This window comes from Eptesicus fuscus, chromosome 9, assembly GCF_027574615.1.
Source record: "Eptesicus fuscus isolate TK198812 chromosome 9, DD_ASM_mEF_20220401, whole genome shotgun sequence".
Lineage (NCBI taxonomy): Eukaryota > Metazoa > Chordata > Mammalia > Chiroptera > Vespertilionidae > Eptesicus > Eptesicus fuscus.
In genome coordinates this window covers 87,599,079-87,616,601 of record NC_072481.1, presented here as the reverse complement: position 1 = coordinate 87,616,601, position 17,523 = coordinate 87,599,079, and the positions used below count along the sequence as shown (strand labels likewise).

The window sequence follows — 17,523 nt, the reverse complement described above, 5'->3', positions numbered from 1 at the left end:
ACTTGCTCTGCCCGCTTCCCCGGCGCGGGTGCGGCGTCATCAAAGCGCGTCGGGCAGCGGAGTCTCCCAGCCCTGGCTCCTTTAAGGCCCGGCAGTGTAACTGGGGACGTGCCCTGGGAGAAGCCGATGCCGCCATGCTAGATTGGGGCAGGTGCTGCCCCGATGGGAAGGTGCCCTAAGTAAGTTGTTCAAATCACTTATCAGGCTCATTCGTGCCCACGTGAAGGAGAAAAAAAATAATATGTTCTTGTCTTGTATTTACAAAATTTCAACCAGCTGTTATATGGGCTAAGTTAATTATTGAAGGGACGCGTTTTCTAGGCTGCTTTTAATTGCCCTGGTCATGAAGAGACATCCGTGGGGCTGCCCTGTATCTAACTGCTCCGTTTGGTAAACTCCATAAAGTTCATCTTCTAGTCTCAGCAAGTCTTCACGCCTGTTCAAAGTACAAACACTGTGCAACTTTGCAGTGGCTTTTTCACCTCCTGTTCATCCAGTGGTTCTTTCTAAGAACCAGCTCTTACTAGGTGTACCAGTTAATAATGCAGATTTTTTTCAATAGATGGAGTTACACATATGTTGATATATATGCAATTTGATATGTGTGCTATTTTGTTGTATTGACAGCAAGCTTCAAAACTTCATGTCAAATTTGCTGAAGGTGTTAACATCATAGATATTTTTACGTTTAAAAAATGTTGAAATTTGTGCCAAAAAAAAAAAAAGAGCATTTGCGGGAAGTTTTAATTCAATATTTTGAAGAAAAATGGTGCTGAAAGTTATCGTATACTTCGGGAAGCTTATGGTGAACATGCTCCATCTCAAGATACTTGTGAACGCTGGTTTAAATGCTTTAAAAGTGATTATTTTGATGTGAAAGACAAAGAACGTCCAGGTCAACTGAAAAAGTTTGGAGACCAACAATTACAAGCATTATTGGATGAAGATGCATGTCAAACTCAAAAACAACTTGCAGAAAGATTAAACGTTGCTCAGCAAACAATTTCCGATCATTTACAAGCAATGGGAAAGATTTTAAAGGAAGGAAAATGGGTGCCATATCAACTGAACGAAAGACAAATAGAAAACCGAAAAGTCATCAGTAAAATGTTGCTTCAATGGCATGAAAGAAAGTCTTTTTTGCATCGAACTGTGACTGGCGATGAAAAGTGGATTTATTTTGAGAATCATGGGTTGATCCAGGTCAACCATCAACTTCGACTGCAAGGCCAAATCACTTCGGAAAGACAATGCTCTGCGTTTGGTGGGATCAGGAAGGTGTGGTATATTATGAGCTTCTAAAACCAGGTGAAACCGTTACTACTGATCGGTACTGACAACAAATAATCACGCTTTGATTGTGAAATTACCAGAATGTGCCAGAAGACACGGCAAAGTAATTTTGCTTCATGATAACGCAACATCACACACTTCAAAACCAGTTAAAGACACATTAAAAGTTCTTGCCTGGGAAGTATTAACCCACCTGCCATATTCACCAGACCTTGCTCCTTCAGATTAACACTTGTTCTGATCGATGGCACATGCACTTTCTGAGCAGCACTTCAAAACGTATGATGAAGTGGAAAATTGGGTCTCTGAATAACCAAAAATAAGCCTCAAAACAAGAAAAGTTCTATTGGGACGGTATCCACAAATTACCTGAAAGATGGGGGAAGTGTGTAGCTAGCGATGGACATTACTTTGAATAAAGCACTTTTGATGTTTCTCTTGAAATTATCGTGTTTTCTTTGATCACAAAATCCACATTATTAACCAGTACACCTAGTAATCTCTCCTTTTCTCCCCCCTCTCTTCCTACACAAGGTTCTCCTGTTTAGTGCTGAAGAAGGCACACAAACCAACATTTAGGGCCTAAATGATAGGATGGAGGAAGGCACAGCACACATGTGGGACCTCTGGGGGTGAGAGATGGCCAGAAAGAACTTCCCAGGGAAGGCACACATCTCTCATCAGACCCCAAATGAATAAATGTTAGCCATGTTGGGTGGGGTAAAAGAACTTGGGGTTTTCTAGCACAGGAAATAATAAGCCCAAAGGCAAAAAAAATTGATGAATTAATAAATAAATATAAATTTGGTTATTTGCAAGTTGTTGGGTCTGACTTTTAACTTTTCTAGTCTTACTTTCATTTACCAGCTTTAGCATCAACCTCTAGAAAACATAATTATTCTCCCAATAGCTAGACACTTTTCTTATTTGTTTTCTTCTGCACCTGCAATCCTACATTTCCTCTGAGCTGGTCTTCTTAGTGTACAGTGAGGTTGAATGTTTCTCCCACATTAACTAGCTGTTAAAAATGCAGATTATGGGTTCTGCCTCCAAAAAATTTGTTTCAGTAGTTCTGGGTAGCTGCTACCTCCCCTTACCCAATTGCAGATTGATTAGATAAAAGTGATCAAAGAACTCTGGGTACAGTAGTTAAGACTTTGGAACCAAACAGAATTGGGTTCCAATTCTGGCTCTGCCACTCACTTGAAATTCCTTTCCTGTAAAATAAAATGAAATACCCATCTTTTAAGGTTTGCTGTGGTGATTTTTTTTTAAAATAAATTTTATTGATTTTTCACAGAGAGGAAGAGAGAGGGATAGAGAGTTAGAAACATTGATGAGAGAGAAACATCGATCAGCTGCCTCCCGCACACCCCCCACCGGGGACGCGCCCGCAACCCAGGTACATGCCCTTGACCGGAATCGAACCTGGGACCCTTGAGTCCGCAGGCCGACGCTCTACCCACTGAGCCAAACCGGTTTCGGCTGCTGTGGTGATTTAAAGAAGATACTTGTAAGACACTTAGTACAATGCCTGGCATATGGTATATACTCAATAAATGTTATTACAATCTATCTCCTTTTATAATCTGCTCTCATTCTTCCAATCTGCCTTTATCACCCACCACTATAATATATTGTACTTATTTAGCACTTTACAATTTATAAAATGCTGTCACTTATATATCATGTGTCTTAATCTCATTAATCTAGTTGAAGTAGATAATACACATTTTCAGATGAGTAAGCTGGGAATCAGAGAATATGGTAGAGTCTCTGAAGACAGCTGTGATGATTCCTTCCCTCACTGTACACACATGGAACATGCTGCTCCTCCCATCAGAATATGGAATTTGTTCCCCCTCCCCTTGAATTTGGACTGGTCTTGTGACTTGCTATGACCAAAAGAACATGGTGGAAAAAGTGGTGTGCCTTAACACAACTGGCAGTTTCTGCTTTTGCTCTCTTGTCAAGAAGTCAGACTGTCCTGCTGTAGTGAGGCCATTGTGTAGAGAAGCACTAGAAGTTGAGACATTGCCTGTAGAGAGACATTCTGTAGGCACCCTAGCTGTTAGCACCAAGGCACCGCATGTGTGAAGGAGGCCTTCTTGGAGTTTCAGTCCAGCCATCAGCCAGCTGATGCAGACACATGAATTGCAATGAAGCCAGGAAACTGCCCAATCAACCCACAGTATTGTGAGAGATAATATATTTTTGTTGTTTTAATCGACTAAGTTGTGTGTGTACCTATTTAAATTATGTCCCCCTCTCAGAGAAAGGATTTAAGTTGGCTTACAATGATCCCTATACTCCCACAAGATGGCACCATAGTTATCGAATAGCAGACCCATGGACAAAGCCCTGGTCTTTCAACTTCAAGGCTGGCACATTCCAATATAGCAAAGCTAATCAGCTAAGAGGTCTTTCTACTGTGCCATGACTATATCACACTTATTTCTGCCTCTTTATTTTTAGACACCCCCCCCTTCCTGAAATGCCTTTTTTGTCCCCCCTTCTGCCTACTCAATTTACTAATTTCCATAGGTTGTATAATAAAGAATTTGGCTGATCTTTGTCCCTGGTTTCTGAGAGATAACCTCTAAATCCTTGAAATTTCCCAAGTAGGAAAGAGAGGGAGGCCGGAGCCAATGATTCAATCATCCATGTCTGTGTACTGAAACCCTGATAAAAACCTCCTGGACACTGAAGCTGCAGTAAGCTTCCTGGTTGGTACTCATATATTGATATGCTGCCAGGTAAGGAGTACTGAGGACAAAGAAGCTTCGTGTTTGGGGCCCTCCCAGACCTCGCCCTGTGCATCTAATCATTTACCTGGTTCTGATTTGTATCCTTTACAATAAATCTCTAATCCTAAGTACATCACTTTCCCAAGGTCAATGAGTCAACCTAGTGACTAACTGAATCCAAGGGGAAGTGGGAACCCCCCAAATTTGTAGACAGTATGTCGGTAGCATAGGTGGCCTGGGAACCCCAGAGCTTGTGGAGGAGGATGGTGCCCTTCACCTGCCAGGTCTGAGCTAACTCCTAATCTGTGTCAGAATTAGGTGGCAGTTGAACAAACACCAACATGGCACTTACAATCTGCCAAATACTGTGGTAAGTGCTGGCACACATTAATTTTTTAAATTCTTATGGCAGTCCTCTGAAGCAGGTACTATTGTTATCCTTGTCTCACAGGTGAGCAGGGCGGAGGCACAGACAGGTTAAAGGACTGCCCAGCCTCGATCCCTGTGTATGTGTTTAAGTGTAGGTGGTGGGTGAGGAGAAAATGAAGGAGATATGTAGGGAAGGAAAAGCCATCTATAATAATAAAAGCATAATATGTTAATTAGACCAGATGACCTTCCAGACGAAGCCGGAGCTGCGAGGGAAGCCCGGGTCCTGGGTGCCAGAGGGAAGACAGTGCTGGCAGCCGGGGGAAAGAAGGCTTAACTCTTGCATGAATTTCATGCATCGGGTCTCTAGTCTATACTAATAAAAGGGTAATATGCTAATTAGACTGGAGTGACCTGATATCTTCCAGATGTCCAAATTCCTTCCAGACAAAGCCACGGTGGCAGAGGCTGAGGCCGAGGCAGTTAGGGGTGATCAGGCCACCGTGGGGGAGCAAGCAGTTAGGGGCGAGATCAGGCTGGCCCGGGGGAGCAAGAAGTTAGGGGGCTATCAGGCCAGCAGGGGAGGGCAGTTGGGGGTGATCAGGTTGGCAGGGGAGGGCAGTTAGGCGGCGATCAGGCAGGCAGGCAGGCGAGTGGTTAGGAGCCAGTGGTCCCGGGTTGTGAGAGGGATGTCTGACTGCCAATTTTGGACATCCCCTGAGGAGTCCCAGACTGGAGAGGGTGCAGACCGGGCTGAGGGACACCCCCCTCCCGTGCACAAATTTCGTGCACCGGGCCTATCCTATCTAATAAAAGAGTAATATGCAAATTGATCATCACTCCAACACACAAGATGGTGCCCCCATGTGGTCAAAGATGACTGACCCCATGTGGACACAAGATGGCCATCACAAGATGGCCAGCAGGGGAGGGCAGTTGGGAAAGACCAGGCCTGCAAGGGAGGGCAGTTGTGGGCGATTGGGCCAGCAGGGGAGGGCAGTTGGGAGGGACCAGGCCTGCAAGGGAGGGCAATTGGGGGTGATCAAGCCTGTAGGGGAGGGCAGTTAGGGGTGACCAGGCCAGCAGAGAAGGGAAGTTGGGGGTGACCGGGCCTGCAGGGAAGGGCAGTTGGGGGGGTGGGGGGACCCAAGCCTGCAGGGGAGAGCAGTTGGGGGTGACCAGGCCTGCAGGGGAGGGCAGTTAGGGGCAAACAGGCTGGCAGGGGAGCAGTTAGGTACCAATCAGGCTGGCAGGGGAGTGGTTAGGGGGTGATCAGGCTGGCAGGCAGAAGTGGTTAGGGGAAATCAGGATGGCAGGCAGGCGAGCAGTTGGGAGCCAGCAGCCCTGGATTGTGAGAGGGATGTCTGACTGTCCGTTTAGGCCCAATCCTACCTGGATCGGGCCTAAACGGGCAATCGACATCCCTCAAGGGGTCCCAGATTGGAGAGGGTGCAGGCTGGGCTGAGGGACACACACATCCATGCACGAATTTCATGCACTGGGCCTCTAGTTACTATATAACAGGCCATATGGGCTTTTCAATTTTTTCATCCAAACACAGTGAACATGTATTGAGCATTTTCTATGTGTCAAATGCAGTGCTAGGGGCTGAGATATAACAGTGAGCATGACTGCTCATGCCTCTACTTCCTGGTGGAGTGTACAGTCCACCAGAGGGGATAATATGAAATCACTCACTACACAATTACTTTTCTGCAATTCTATTGCTGATAGCCTGTAGATACATGTTTTAGCCGTTTGCATTGCTCTGTACACTGTTGGGTTGTGTTGTTTTCTGGGGTGATCAGGTCCAGTGTATGCCTCTATTTCGTTCCCTCCCTTCCCAGAAATCTTTCAACTAACTGTAGCTCAGATAGCGAGGAGAGTCAGAGAAGAGCCACTTTGGTAGCACTGTTCTGCTTGCACCTTCGGTTGGGGTGGGGGCAGCTCTGAGTGTGTCCTTGGTTTCCGAGGCTAAAAAGGTCTTGTATGTTATCTCTTATTGTTTCTGGATTGATGAGACTTTTTTGCATTTTTTAAAATAAAACTTTGAGATCATACAATTGTATACAGAGAGATTTCTTGTACATTTTGCCTAGTTTCCCTCCAATTGTAACATTTTGCAAATGTCAATATGACAACCAGGATATTAATATTGATACAATCTACCAATCTTATTCAGATTTTCGGTTTTACTTGTGTTCGTTGTGTGTGTGTATTTAGTGCCGAACAATGTAATCACACATGTACGTTTATATGTTCATCATCACAGTCAAGATATTGAACAGTTTCAAGGATCCCCCATAGTGCCTTTTTGTAACCACACCTAACTTCCTCTCTGCCCCCTCCCAACCCCTGGCAACCTATATTGTATCCTCCATTCCCAAAATTTTGTCATTTCAAAGATATTACATAAATGTAATCACACACTAAATACTTCTATGGTTTTAAGATTTGCTGTTCTCATCTTCATAGCACTCTATACAACATCATTTTACAGAGATTCTCAATACCAGATCCTTTAAACCATGAAATTGTAAAGGGATTTTTTTTCAATTATTACACTTGTGAGAATTAAGACACCTAAGTCATGGAAATAATGTGAATTTAGTAGTTCTGACTTCAGGGTTAAATTATTTGCTATTTCTCTATTAAATCTTATGAAAATTAGAAAATAAAAATGAGTATTCAATTACATGCATATTGAGAACTAAATTTGAATTCATTATAGTATAAGCCCATCAAGGATAAGCATAATTGAGGGAGTGGACTCCTAAATTTATTTATTTTTATTAAATGCATTTCATGAGATTTTTTTCTAGAACATTTTCTGTATTACTGTTTGTCCTTTTTTTGTAACATATTTTTGAAGTGGGTTAAAAATTATAAATGGAAGAAACTGATGAAAGCGAAAGGAGGGGGAAGATTAGAGGGTCTTTGGGGGTAAAATAGTCAATATTACTGCATATTAATCCCATGAAGTTTTGGAAATGCATCTGGCACTCTAGGCCTGAGAGGTTGTTCGGTGTGCAGTGGAGGCTGTGCATCTCATCAGTGATTTTCTAGGCCAAAGCAACTTCAAAGTCCTGTGCGAAACCTTCCTGCACTGAATTCTGCTGGTCCCCCTAGAGATGCTTCAGGTGCAGCTACATCACTTGGAGAACGGGTGGTGTTTTACTGAGAGAGCTACCATGGAGACAAACTGCTCCGTGACAGGGCCAACCAACAGAATGCAGAGTGCTCCACCACACTGGTCATTCCTTCAGAAAATCTGACTCAACTGCGCAAAAAGACAAAAACACGAGTTCTTTGATGAATGGCACCTAAGATTCAGACAGATGTAGTACAGCGGTTCTCATGGTGTGGTCTCCGCACCAGATCTCTTCCATCAGGAACTCAAACTGTGCCCAGTAACCTGTGTTTTGAGAAGCTCCGTGCATGATTACCATGCGTGCTAACGTCTGAGAAGTGCTGCATTCGTTAGTGCAATGCCTGTTACCTACTCCCCAAACTTCTGACAATGATAGTTAACTCCAGAGTTCTTTCATCCAAGCAACAAGGGCTTGCGTCAAATGCTGAAAACAGGCAGGAACTGCAAGGCTGGTGAAGCCAACCAGAGGGTTAAAAACCTCTAAGGCCCATTAAAATAAGGATGAAGGTGTGTGTGTTTGTGTATTTTGCAGGTCAGGAGAATGGGGCAGTGGAGGAAGGATAACTTAAAATTACCCAAAGACGCTAGTTCATGGACTGCACCAAAGAAACTTCGGAATTTGTAATCAAATGGCTGGAAGTTTGTGGTATTGGTCAAAGCAAGCCTGTGGCCTTATTGTTTAGAGCTATGTCTTGTCCAATTAGTTGTGTGGCTACTTTATTTCAAGCTTAACTTGGACAGACAGGCCTGCCAGGCACAAATTTCTCAGATGATGTTAGAGAGGACAAAAATTATCCACTGCAAGACTGTGAGGACAGATGACACCCAGCAGGAATGGAAAGCCAAATCTGCAGAATCCATAATACAATTGGCTAGCCCTAGGGGCCCAGCCTCTTTGAAGCGGAAGCGACAGCATGAATAAGCCATCAAATCAACTCACCAAGTTGGAAAAGATGCAAAGCTTTTATTCTTCCCACAAAGAAATGAAAGTTTAAAAGATTAAAACATTCCTAAAAGAACTGTGCTAATAGGAACATAGATATCCTTGAGACACAATAGTAAAAACTGCCAACATCTCAAAATCTCCTGACTTCCTGTCTACCTTTTTTTTTTTGCCTCAGAAGTGAAAGATGAGTTTCACTAGATTAGGTAGCAGTTGGAATGAGTTTTATTCACCAGCAGTATGGGGAATAAAGGCAGAGCCTGCAGGAATGTGGACTCCAGCAACAAGTAATCATTATTGCAAAATCAAATTCCCCATCTCATCTCTGATATGCCCGTATGTAACCCTAGAGCTGGGCTTCACAGTGTTATAAATCCAGCATACAAGGCATGGAGCAGTGGGATATAGAGCCCCTCGTGTATCTAAAAGCTCTGCCCAGGCAAGAGAGATATATGATGGCAACTTTTTCCCCACTGCTTTTGCAATAAACTTCACCTGGAGCTCCAGGAAGAGTTGGGAATGTAATTCAGCTCCCATAAATCAAGACTAAAATTAAGATGGCCAGATATGTAGCAGCCTGCTCGGGTGTATGGAGAATTTGAAATTTAGTGGCCTGGTAATGGGTAGGAGCAGATTATCTAATTAGGGAGAGAAAGAAGAAACACTGCTCTCTGGGGTAAAAAGCTAAATGCTTTAATCCATTAAACCACTACATCTCTCCCAAAACTAGATTAATATTAAAGTTCATGTAACACCTAATTTTTTTCAAAGAAATAATGTAAAATGTTAGCAAACTACATAAATGAAAAAGCTGTACTTAACAATAACTCTAATTTGCCTACTTACCACTTATACAATTACAATTTTAACACAATTTACAATTCTAAATTGTCTACTTGTCAATAAACAAATTACTTGTGTAATTAACCTTTGGTGTGATGTACATGAACAGATGTACCTGATTATAAGAGTTTTATTCTTTCCTAACAACACAACTTGAAGCTATTCTGGAAGGCCTTTCAGCAGGGCTCTCGATGATGCGCCAGCCATGGTGTTCTTCCCATTTATTCTGTTACTGCTTCCCTGCAGGAGACCTAACACGCCTCTTTACTAGCTTCAGGTATGACTGGGTGGAGCCAATGGAGGACCTATATTTAACAGGAAGTAAAAGTGAGAATGTTCACATGACTGTTAAAAATCTCAGTGCCATGGCCTTAGGCTGAATCTGCATGGAGATAGGGCAGTTTAAACTGGGAAATCAGGTCATTAGGGATGATTATGTCATTTTTGAAGTTATGTCACTTTTTTTTACTGTACTGTGGCAGCAGCTACTTGAGATTTACAACCACAGAATTCCACAAAATACTTCATGACATCTTAGATGCTTTGGGTATAACTGTGCCTAAAGACACATGGCCTTTTGATATTGCTTGCAGTTCTATTATTTCTATTTGTTTTACAACCAGTATTTAAGTAAGAAAAATTATGATCTTTTTTTATTTGGGATCTTTTGTCTGTGGAAGAGGGAGGTAAGGCCAAGTGTCTAGTCAGGGGAGTCAAATCAACTCCAGGGCATAACATGGTGGCAGATTATGAGCTCTAACTCTGAAATTGCATGATTCTCATTCACTCCAGCCATGGCCTGAGATGTTAGTTAGCATGTGGGTTAGTCCCCCCCGCCCCCCAATTTCCTAAACTAACATGAGATAATAAGATTGTTGTCAAGTGTCTGGTATAGAGCCCATAACATAGAACACACTCAGTAAATGGCACTTGGTTATATTTATTTACTTTCAAAGAATGTTGAGTGGCTGGTAATGTTGCAAAGAATGCTTCACATTTCAGGAATCTGCTCACAGACCACTGGATTGTAAACTCTCTGAAGGCAAAGATGTAATAGTGTTATTCCCAGGGCCTCGCACAGTGTCTGATACATAGTAGATGCTAAATAAATATCTGAGGTATTACTGAATGACCACTGCCACAGGCTTTTGGGAATTATAGAAAGAAAATGCTTAGAAAAGGGCATCTACTTTGTAGAAGGATAACATGGACAAAGATGGCCCCACTTTGTTTCAGAGGAGTGTCATTGATATTTTAGAAAAGACGAAAAACAATATGGTCCATTTTTCAACAGCTTGAAAGATGTGAGGACCAGAGACTTTAAAACTGGTCAGCAAATTGACCAATTAATGCTTTAGTAAAATTCGCAAGATACTCGGCTAAGTTATCTTATCTCAGATAGGCTTACACTGAGCAGGTGCCTCAGGGATGATAGGTGGGGAAAAAACTAGAGAATTAGTTTAAGAATTTGACCTTAAAAAATCGATCTTTTATCGATCACTTTCTGTGTGCTAGGCATGGCGCTAGGTAATGCTTATATGGCCATTGCAAATTTAAAAAAACCATAAAATCAGTCATCTTTATTTCTTTTTCTTAAGAGGAATTTCATGTGCACTGACTCATCCAACGTCTCATAATACATGGTGTGGTTGAAGTATTTGACTCCACTCCTTTTTAAAAACACTGTTTTTGTGCTATAATTCCCATATTATAAACATTCACCCATTTAAAGTGTACAAGTCAGTAGGTTTTAGTACATTCAGAGTTGTGTAACCATCGCATTTATTCCTGAAGATACACACACACACACACACTCACACACACACACACACACTTTATTCAGTGTCTAGGCAGCTTTTTTCTAAAGTTGGTTAAAAACTACCTTCACAAATTGATTAAGCAGAACTTTACTGGTACACCAATAAAGTGGATTACAGGTTAAGTTTGAGCCAGACACTTGTCTGAATCCCAGCCCCTTGACACTGGTTGTGTGACCGTAGGCAATTTTCATTATCTGCAAAAAGGGGATAAAATTAGTGAATTCACTTAAAATGCTGCCTGATACATACTACATGCCAATAAGTTAGCTATTATTGTTGTTGTTACTAAAAGTGCACATTAACAGATGTTCCTGATAACTGAATATTGTGGGATCCTGAAATAACTTCTGAATCATGAAAATTATAGTCAGTGAAAAGTATTTATTGTATTCTAATTCTTTGCAAATTAGTAATCCATGGAATGTTAACAATGTACTAATAAAAATTATTTTAAAAGTTGATTTGGCATTCAGAGGCATTTTCCCAAACACTATTTACTGGGACAGAGCCAGCTAGTCGCCTACTCAGTGTCCCTTTTCCCCTTCTTCCTTATTGGCAGGGCATAGGCTTGATCTGGATGGCCGTGTAGGGGGTAAAGGACTATATTTCTAGACTCTGTCCCAGCAGGGATGCCAGATATAAGTAGATATTGCTGAATAGGACTTCCAGGACTTAGTTTTGAAAGGAGTCTTTTTGTCCTTCTTCTCTTCCTCTTTCTCTGGGTCTTGATTATGGACTTGTCTGGAGCTCTGATAGCCATCTTGGTCCATAAGTTAAACTTGAGAAAGAACACTACTTGTTCAGTATGAAGAAAGATGGGAGCTGGGGGTGGAATGCCAACTGTGGACTGTCTCATGCTCATTTACATGAGAGAAAAACAACCTGCTTTAGTTATTTGGGTTTTGTGCTCTACACAGCTGTCTCTAATTTCAATTCACACTTTCACTTTTCTTGTCAGCTCAAAATGGACTTTAAAGAATACTACATTCTTTCAACAAGCACGCATTGAGCATCTGCTGTTGTGTGCCAGTCACTGTTTTGAGGGCTGGATATGCAAAGAAAAAAGGGATCTCTGCTTTCAGGGAATTAACAGTTTGGTGGAAGAGACATATAATAAAAAATAGTACAATGCCATTGGTGCCAGAAACAAGGGCAGGGAGAGATGGGTCGACGGGTCTTAACAGACTTGACTTTCAGGAAAACATGAGCAAGCTGAATACTGATGAGGCCTTCAAGTGAAGGGCAAAGGGCATTTCAGGCAGAGAGGTACATGACAGAAATGACCATGATGCACAGCAGCATTTCTATGAGAAATGAATTGTTTCGATTTAGACACTGAGAGCAATATCTAACCTTTGCAGGAGCCAGGCCTTCATATTTATGCCATCTCCTTATTCAGTAAGATCTAAGTTGCTAGAGGGAAGTCTTGGCCCATAGTAACACTGGGTAACATCTGTTGAAACAATGCTGTGCACTTCAATAAAGAACTGGTTAACAGATGTAAGGATTCAGAGGGTTAAGACTCACAAGGTAGAAGTGGGAAGAAGGGACAGTTGGCAAAGAAATTAGGTGTCTTCTACCCTTTCCTCACAGCAGACCTAAACTGAAGGGAAAAAAAATGAAATGGTTGGGATGGGAAGGCTGGGTAGCCCATCTCTTGTCTACCCTGTCTGTCCTGCTGACCTGCAGGCCAGGGGGAGAAGAGCAGTGTGAGGACAGGAATAATTCATAGCAGTGAGGCATAATGTGAATGCTATTTCCTATCCTGCTTTCTACCTGACCTTTGATTCGTATACTAGTACTTAGATTCAGCATCAAAACCAAAATATTAACTAGCATTAAACAGTCAAGTGCTAGAAGACTTCATTTTTCTTATTTGGAAATATAAGTTCTTTAGTTCTCAATAAATGATTATTTAATCAGCCAATAAGAGTTATACATTGTATAGATTTGTTAAAGTGTCTCTTTGTTCTTTACATATTGCTTCAACAGCAGCCTTTCTATGAAAGCTGGCTTTTAATTTTAATCTAGTAGTTATCTAGCCCCAAATTAGTGGGATAGTAGGAATTTCCCATCTCTTTTTATCTACTGCATATTCCACTAAGTTCAACAACAACAAAAGAACCATTAACTCAAGAGAATGAATCTTATTCTAGTTCCCTCTAGGGCAGTTCAGTAGTTAGTTTCACTTCAATGAATAATGACTACAGAAAAGAAATAAGCAAACAAAACAAGACTTTTTCAACCACATTTACTGGTTCACATAAATATTTGAAAACAAACACATCTGTCTTCCCTTTCTCTATCCTTGGCACAATTTATTATAGACCTTAATAAACAAACAAAGGATAAATATTCATAGGGGGAAAATGCATTTTAAAATATGATAGGTTAATAAGTAGCCAAATAGGTCAATCATTAAAAGGACTAATGTTTTTTTTTTTAAATTAAGCCACTGATTTGCAACTTTTATTAAAATAAATATCATCTATATAAACAAATTGATTTATAACTTGATCTTAACTCAAGTTTTGATAGCAGTTGAATTTTTACATTAAAAATTGCAAAATTTCAACTAAAGAAAAAAATAATACATTCAGACATGTTTATACTTTAAAAATTCTATCAACTTCAGCAAATAAAAAATGACTGCATATCAATTTACATTAGCCCTCTGGTCCAGAATACACTTTCCATTTAAAATATTTTTAATATCTCTTCTGCACGGCATGGGTAGCTTCTAGTGGGAATTTGTATACAGTCTGTTCTTGATGAAGACAACACTAGACAGATGTTGCCTGATGCCTGGATAATGCTGAATGTGACAAAACCAGCGAGACACATTAAGATATTTCTCCTTTTCTTGAACTGTCAGGTCAACCTAAATAGAGATTAAAAACACATACACAACACAGGCATTACATAAGCACAACTATTAATATCATCTGAATAGGAGATAGAAACTGGGGGGGGAAACCCAGTTCTCAAACCAACGTGTCCAGATAGGAGTGAAAACTTTTAGCCACTTAGAAGAATTATCCATTTGTTTAATGCTTTTATGTTCAATTCAAAACTAGATATGCTTTCTAAGGAGATCTGGAGTTTTCAACAAATGCCAATTTTACATTAACTCAGGATCTGGAAGCCCAAAGAGTTTGTTTTTTACTTTATTAGAAAGGAAAACAGGAGAAAAAAGAGAATTGCTTCCAAGAGACTAAGATATGGTTCTCTTTCTCTAATATTTTTCAGCACACCACTCAAAAAAAAAAAAAAAAAAAAAGGTTTATTGGCATTTAACAACTTAACAAGGGAATACTAAGTAAACTCATTAGATAGATGATAGATAATAGATAGATTAGATAGATGATAGATAATAGATAGATAGATAGATAGCTGGCTATAGATGGTTGGTGTATACATATGTGGACTACTGGTTCTTTTTATTGAACTCTGGGGGAAAAAATTCACTAAAGAAGACAATGACCCATTTAATTTTAAGTGATCACTGCTTACTACAAAGAAGGAAGAGCTATTTCCAGTGGCAAGTGCCTCAGATGGACAATAGACCTTCTAAATTCTGTTTGCAATAAAACTAAACTCTATCTTCAGTGGATGTAACACAACAGTTCACTGAATTTACTTTCAAGCTATAAGAATGCCCAGAGATTTGGCTGGAGAAAGATGCAATAATAACAGTTCATGACAATCATTTCACTGGGCTCAAAATCCAAAGTAGGGGACTTACAGTCTTTTCTCTAAGACAAATCTTAGATTGGAATCATGAAGAGTTGTCAGGTAAAGAGAAAGCCAATAGGGCAATAACTCACAGCCATGACCCATGTAAAAGTAGTGCAGTTCCATCTGCTGTTGTAAATTCAGCATTCAGTTAACAGATATTGTACGTCTCTGTAAAACTGACATGCATGCTTAAACAAAGAAAAACACCTCAGTCACCCTTCTGGGTTCAAACCCATTAGCAGTGTGCTTATTGGAAGGTACTTTAAGTGAGATGGACGTCCCATGTCTGCTCAGAATTTAGCATATACATACTTGTGCTTATAGGAAAATATTCTGTTAAGTTACTGGGTCAAAATAACGGAAGGATAAATCACTCTAGTATGCAATTATTAATACAGAACACAAATAATATTAGCAATAAAAGGACAGACACACAGTATTTTCTCAATAAGTGTTTCAGTGAAATCCTATTTCCATTTTATGTTTACTACAAGGCAAATAAGAAAAACTGATGCAAGTTATCCTGCCTTCCTTTTTGCCGTTATGACATCAGGATACTATTGTAACATTATCTTTGGTGGTCTCAACTATCTCTGTTGGCCCAGTTTACTTAAATTATTAGCAGTGAGAGTCTCACTGCTTTTGTTACATAAGAATTTAAGTTTGGGTTTAAGTCCCACATACAAGCTGCTATAGCAAATTATAAAAATACTAGAGGCCCAATGCATGAAATTCGTGCACTGGGCGGCCTGTGCCCTCTCGCAGTCCGGGAGCCCTAGGGGGATGTCTGACTGCCAGCTTCCCGCCACCGCTGCTGCACTTGCCAGCCATGAGCCTGGCTTCTGGCTGAGCGGCACTCCCCCTGTGGGAGTGCACTGACCACCAGGGAGCAGCTCCTGCATTGGGTGTCTGCCCCCTGGTGGTCAGTGTGCGTCATAGTGACTGGTCGTTCTGCCATTCGGTCGATTTGCATATTAGCCTTTTATTATATAGGATACTCATCTTGTTTCAGGGGGTGTAAGGTTGCATCTAGTTATCAGACATATGCTACTATAACTGTTTCACCTACAATTTAGTTAATCCATGGCACAGAGATTAAAAAAAATTAACACGTGTCAAAAAAATTGGTCAAGAATGTCTTTTTTATGCAAAAGGTACTTTTTGTTAAACGAGATGTCATGGTTTCACATGTAGGAATTATGTTATTCTTGTCTGGTGTGCTGTGCACAGGAGGCGCTTAAACACACATTGTGGAATAAACTAAATATCCATCTATATTTCAAAAGGTAAAGCATTTTATAAAAGAACTTTTTGGTTCTTTTTCTAACTCTTTTTAAAAAAATATATTTTATTGATTTTTTATAGAGAGGGAGAGGGATAGAAAATCAGAAACATCTATGAGAGAGAAACATCAATTAGCTGCCTCCTGCACACTCCCCACTGGGTATGTGCCCGCAACCAAGGTACATGCCCTTGACTGGAATTGAACCCGGGACCCTTGAGTCCGCAGGCCGACGCTCTATCCACTGAGCCAAACCGGCTAGGGCTTTTTTCTAACTCTTTACCATATGTAAACTTCACCACTGATTTAGAAAGAAAATATAAGATTTTTTTTAGAAGCTCAATCACTAGTAAACATAGCTGCAAATCTAGTAAGAAACGGGGGTGAATTTTCTTAAATAAATAAATAAAATTCAAAATCAACTCCAGCAAACCTCTTTACCGATAGTTAAAGTAAACAGAAAAACAAGTTATACTCCGGGTTGGTTTCATGATCATTCAAATCTGAACACTTTCTTGCAATTTAGTCTCTCCAGAACTCTTTCTTGTAAAAAATCTCCACTCGGCCATTTTGTGAGATGTTATTTTTCAAAATGAATTAAACTGCACTAAGAAGAAAGCAATCCCAAACAATTATGTACAACTGCTTGTTGATCTATATTCAAGTTGCTCTTGCAGACTTTGAAACGGTAAAGAGGGCAATGTATTTTCACTATTTACATTTCAGAACAGCAGCGTCTGCTCTCAGAGGACTAGCATATGCTGCTACCAGGCTCATTATTTAAAACAATAACAAGCCATAACACAGCAAATCAATATTCTTCAACTTAAAACTTTCATATTTAGAGTCTCTAGTGTAAGGATTATAACAGACCCACAGTATAAAACTGTTTTTATTCCAAGACCTTAAACTTTGTCTAACATTTTATTCTAATGATTTTAAACCAGATGATCTATTTTAGAGAATGCAAATGTGTTCATTTTCCCTCAGAAAACTTTGCTAGAAATACACAGAGCTTTCCTAAAATGATCAAGTCACCACTTAACCTCCTTTTGGTTTAAACTTTGGAGCTTGTCCCTTGAGTCTGAGAAAATTATGACTGACCTCAATGTGCTTCCTTTGCTACCTTTTCAGTGGCCTATCTACTTTTGAACTTACAGTAAATAAACAGATTCTCTGCACGAAACTTTAATTAGAACATTTTGGATGGGATCCCCATCAACTATTTTACTTATAACACTGATTTTCCCTCATCCCCTCCTAGTGGACTAGTTTGGGTCCCCACCCCCACTTTGTACAACAGGAAACACAATGCAATTGTTCTAGTTACTACTTCC

General features: G+C 40.4%; 1 protein-coding gene across 2 annotated transcripts in view; it reads right to left on the bottom strand.

The window, feature by feature from the left end:
- Positions 1-9,522: 9,522 nt before the first annotated feature.
- EEF1E1 (eukaryotic translation elongation factor 1 epsilon 1) overlaps positions 9,523-17,523 on the bottom strand; it is a 31,779-nt gene continuing 23,778 nt past the window's right edge. The window contains exons 4-5 of one of the 2 annotated variants that reach the window (XM_028152453.2): positions 11,229-11,360; positions 9,523-9,651 (exon numbers count right to left, since the gene is read on the bottom strand). In XM_028152453.2, the coding sequence (XP_028008254.2) occupies positions 9,598-9,651; positions 11,229-11,360 (186 nt within the window). In that variant the 3' untranslated portion in view covers positions 9,523-9,597. Of the gene's footprint in view, positions 9,652-11,228; positions 11,361-13,400; positions 14,048-17,523 lie in introns of those variants that run through there. The other variant, XM_008146127.3, reaches the window with a different exon arrangement.